Genomic DNA, 3,853 nt, shown 5'->3' with positions numbered 1-3,853 from the left:
AATCAATTTTTTTCACTTTTTTTAAATTCAGAAAGAAAATAATTTTTTTATCGATCCCCATAGAATAAATTCAAAACATAATTTATACACGGTCCAAAAATCCATTTCTAAAATATTTATTTCGTTTAAAATTCAACTGAATCAAATCCGTAGAGCACAAGAGCCATTGTTTTAGCTTTGACTGTTGAAGGCGACTAGCGAGCACGAAGAGACGAAGTTTGACAGGTGTTATATTAACACATATAATAATATTTATATATTAGTAAGTAATAAATATATTTATATATTTTTACACAATTATAAGTAAAATATTATTATATTAAAATATTTTTTTAATTCAGTCAAAATTACATATTTTGACTTAATTAAAATAGCGCATGCATGCGTCGGCCCCTCAACTTCAGCACGGACAGCGAGGCGTTTAACGTGTGACTGTAACTGCCGAAAGCTGCCAAGATTCGGTCAAGTTGCCAGATCGGACCGCGACGTGAATGGATCATTCATCGCAGAGCATCAGCAGTTTGCAGAGCATCAGAGCTGATCGCTTGAATGGAGTGGAAGCTTGATTGTAATGAAGAACTCGAAAGAGCATGTACATGATTTATGTTTCCTGGAAGCGAAGCTTCCGATGTGCTCCGGCGTGGCAAAAACAAGAACACAGCAGAAATAAGAAAGGAATCGTTCGATTCCGTCGTCAAAACTCTCCTCTATAATGGAGATTCTACGGTAGGAGAGGAGGATGAGGTGTTTTAGAGATTGGCAGAACTGGCGGGCTTCCTGTCCGTCGCTTCCCAGGCTCCGGCGGCAGCCGGCTTTGTTCCAAGGTCGAGAGTGCCGCCGCCGATGGAGGTCATCAATGCCGACAGGCCTCCGTTGGGGGTGCTGCTGACCGGACCCATTCCGAGCCCCAGGAAGTCCAGCGTCGCCGGCTTTGCCCCGAACAGGGCCGGGGAGCCCATCATTAGGTCTTGCTCGTATGGCAGCCCCAGACCGAGTGCACCGGGGAGCATCGGAGCTGGCTCCGGTTCCAATAGCTGTTGCCCCCACCGCAGGGCGGCGCTGCTATCTCGGGCGATGCTCTCCTGCGGCCCCGAGGGCGCATCGAGGCCGAACCCCTTGAGGAAGGAAGACCCGGTTGCTGCAGCGCCCATCTGAGCCGCCTTCTGCAGCAATGCCGTCGCGGACATGTGCGGAGACGGCGGGGGCGGAGGGGCGAACGGGCGCCAGTCGTGCGACTGACTCAGCGGCGGCGAGAACAGGGACGAAGGAGGCGCCTCTCCGTTGGTGGCGAGGCAGAGGGAAGGCGGCTCGGCCAGGGGCCGGTCGGGGTGGCCCATGGCGCCCATTAGGTCCGAGAAGGTGGCGCTGCTGTGAGCTGCGGCGGTGGCGGATACTGAGGCGAAGAGGCTTGCGAACATGCTGATGTTATTGCTGCTGCTGCTAGTGGCGGCGGAGGAGACAGCGGCGACGGCGCTGCTGGGGTTGTCCAGCGGCGCAGTCGATGGCGGCACGTACTGCAGCACCACGGTCGATTTCTCCGGCTCTGTCAAAAGAAATCTGATCACGTTAAACAACTGAAAAGTTGCCGGTTGAGTGCTTCCAATGCATGAGAAAAGAAAGCAAAAGGAAGACGATGAGTAGATTTCCCGTTAACTTTCCAACTCGATCCAACTTCTTTATCTCAGTAACAGAGGTGGAAAGTTGGTAGGAAGAGACAAGCTTTTGGCAGAGACGAATCATGATCGCTAAAAAACACATCTTTTGCTTCCATTTGGATCTGCAACGCGAGCATCGATATCTCGAACAGCATCAAACGACAAGAACCAAAGCCATCATGCACTGATCCGCGCCAACTTCGCATTTTTTTTTTTTATTGTGGAAGAAGCTTCAGATCCCTCTTTCGATAAGTAAATAGAGCGTAGTTGGGAACGAACTAAGAACAAAGGGCAAAAAAAGAAACGACCTTGCCGTTCCGGCGCCGGCAGCGCCACCTGCCGTGGTGGCAATGGAGTTTCGACCACTGTCGCAGGAGCTGCCTCCACGTCAGCCGTCGCCGCCTCGGATTCCGTGGCTTCTTCGGAAGCAGCTGAGGGCTTTCCGTCCTCCTCGCTTGCCGGTTTTTGATTCGTGGTCGACGGAACCGTTGTTTCCGTTTTGGCGCTCTCCTCAGCTAGCGCGTCGCAGAATGCTCTGTGCGTGATGAAACTGTCTCTCCTGCAACAAACAAGGCCAAAGGCGTCCGGCGACAGATAAATCAAAGATCCAAATACCAGATCGCACAGGGACAGCATAGGAACTTGTGGAATTACCGGGAGAAGAGGGTGCCGCAATCGCAGCGGTACTCGCGGGTGCCGCAGACCTTGGAGTGCGCCTTCCAGTCCGACTGCACGGCGTACTTCTTGGAGCACTTATCGCACTTCCACTTCTTCTCGCCGTGCTTCCGGCAAAAGTGCTTCTTGATGCCGGTGAGGTCTCCGAGCGCCCGCGACGGATCGTGGTGCACGCAGCTCGGCTCCGGGCACACATAAACCCTCTTCCGGGGTTCCTTCCCCGTCCGCTGCCGCAGCTTCCACGGCAAATTGTGCCCTCTCCGGTGCAGCTGCAGGTTTTGGTCCCGCTGGAATCCCTTGTTGCAGATCTCACACACGAACCGATTGGTCGCCAGTAGCGCCTTCGGAGACAGCGCGATCACCTCCGCCTCCGGATCTATTCCCACACACTCCCCGCTCAAATCACAACAATCAAACACTTAGATTCCTATCAACCAGCTTCGAGATCACTCACCTGGCGTTCCGGGGAGGTTTCGCTTCTTCTTGACCGCCGGAATCAGCTGAGCTGACCCCATAGGAGGCAGCGCGGTGGGCGGAAGCTTTCCGGAGGAAGAGACGCTGGCTTCGCCGGAGTTGGAGACGGTCATGACGGAGGAATTATCATATTCCATCATCCAAGCCGCTTCCCTTTTTATTCCCAAAAGGGGGAAGCTTTTGCCAGCTACCAGTCCTTTATCTCCCACCCGATCCCAACCACCGTTCCCCCGGCGACAGAGAGGCCCGCTACCGGAGAAAAAAAAAGGCAGACCTTTATTCCTTTTCCGCTCGATCACCTACGTACATCCCCCCGTGAAACCAACACGAAGCCGGAACACCGGCGACGAACCGGCCTCCCATGCAGCTACCGACCGCGATGACGAAGCAAGAGAGCAAAGCAAGATCGTCCACGATCACGGTGGCGGCGGCGGCGGCGGCGATCTTCTCAACCTCAGCTACGGGAGGAAGCAAAGCGAAGGAGAGGAAAGAGAAGAAGGCCCGCAACGGCGAAGAAAGTCTGATAAAGAAGGTCGAGTTAACTCGGGTTAAACGCAACCGGAGTTTATGCGAAAGCCACGTGTCAAAATCCGCTCCGTTCGAATAAACATTAACGGCAGATGATGGATACGTGGCATCTCTCCGCAGCGAGCGGGCCCATCTCCTGGGCCTCCTTTTGTCATGTAGCGTAGAGTTCTACACGCCTTGTGTTCATAAATAAATAATATATATATATATAATATATATATATAATATATATTTGATATTTATTTTGAAGTAGGTGTCTCCCACTTCCCCATCTACTCCTAAATAATTTTTTATAAATATTTTTTTAAAATAATTTTCTTATTTTTTATTAAGTTGACTCTAACTAACTTTGTTTGGAAATATAATGCATTTAAAGTTGGGATTAAGAAATCCAATAGGAATGAAGGTCCAATAATTTAAGTGTTTAGTGGGGCTTAGTCATTTTCTTGATAAATACATATTAAGCTTGTCACTTGTGGCTCTAGGTTTGAACTAAACTTATTATCACTAGTTTGAACTAA

General features: G+C 50.6%; 1 protein-coding gene across 1 annotated transcript; it reads right to left on the bottom strand.

Annotated features, from left to right (window-relative positions):
* Window positions 1-545: 545 nt before the first annotated feature.
* LOC141836243 (zinc finger protein ENHYDROUS-like) lies at window positions 546-3,280 on the bottom strand. The gene is made up of 4 exons (XM_074723682.1): window positions 2,785-3,280; window positions 2,310-2,706; window positions 1,964-2,214; window positions 546-1,543 (listed from the first exon to the last, which is right to left on the bottom strand). The coding sequence occupies exons 1-4, from the start codon at window positions 2,942-2,944 to the stop codon at window positions 750-752; spliced, it is 1,602 nt and encodes a 533-aa protein (XP_074579783.1). The 5' UTR covers window positions 2,945-3,280; the 3' UTR covers window positions 546-749.
* Between the last annotated feature and the right edge of the window lie 573 nt (window positions 3,281-3,853).

This window comes from Curcuma longa, chromosome 10 (assembly GCF_044706935.1).
Source record: "Curcuma longa cultivar G26 ecotype Majalengka, Jawa Barat chromosome 10, ITB_CL_G26_1.1, whole genome shotgun sequence".
Classification (NCBI taxonomy): Eukaryota; Viridiplantae; Streptophyta; class Magnoliopsida; order Zingiberales; family Zingiberaceae; genus Curcuma; species Curcuma longa.
The sequence above is the reverse complement of the archived record's forward strand: the minus strand, read 5'-3'. Positions and strand labels throughout refer to the sequence as shown.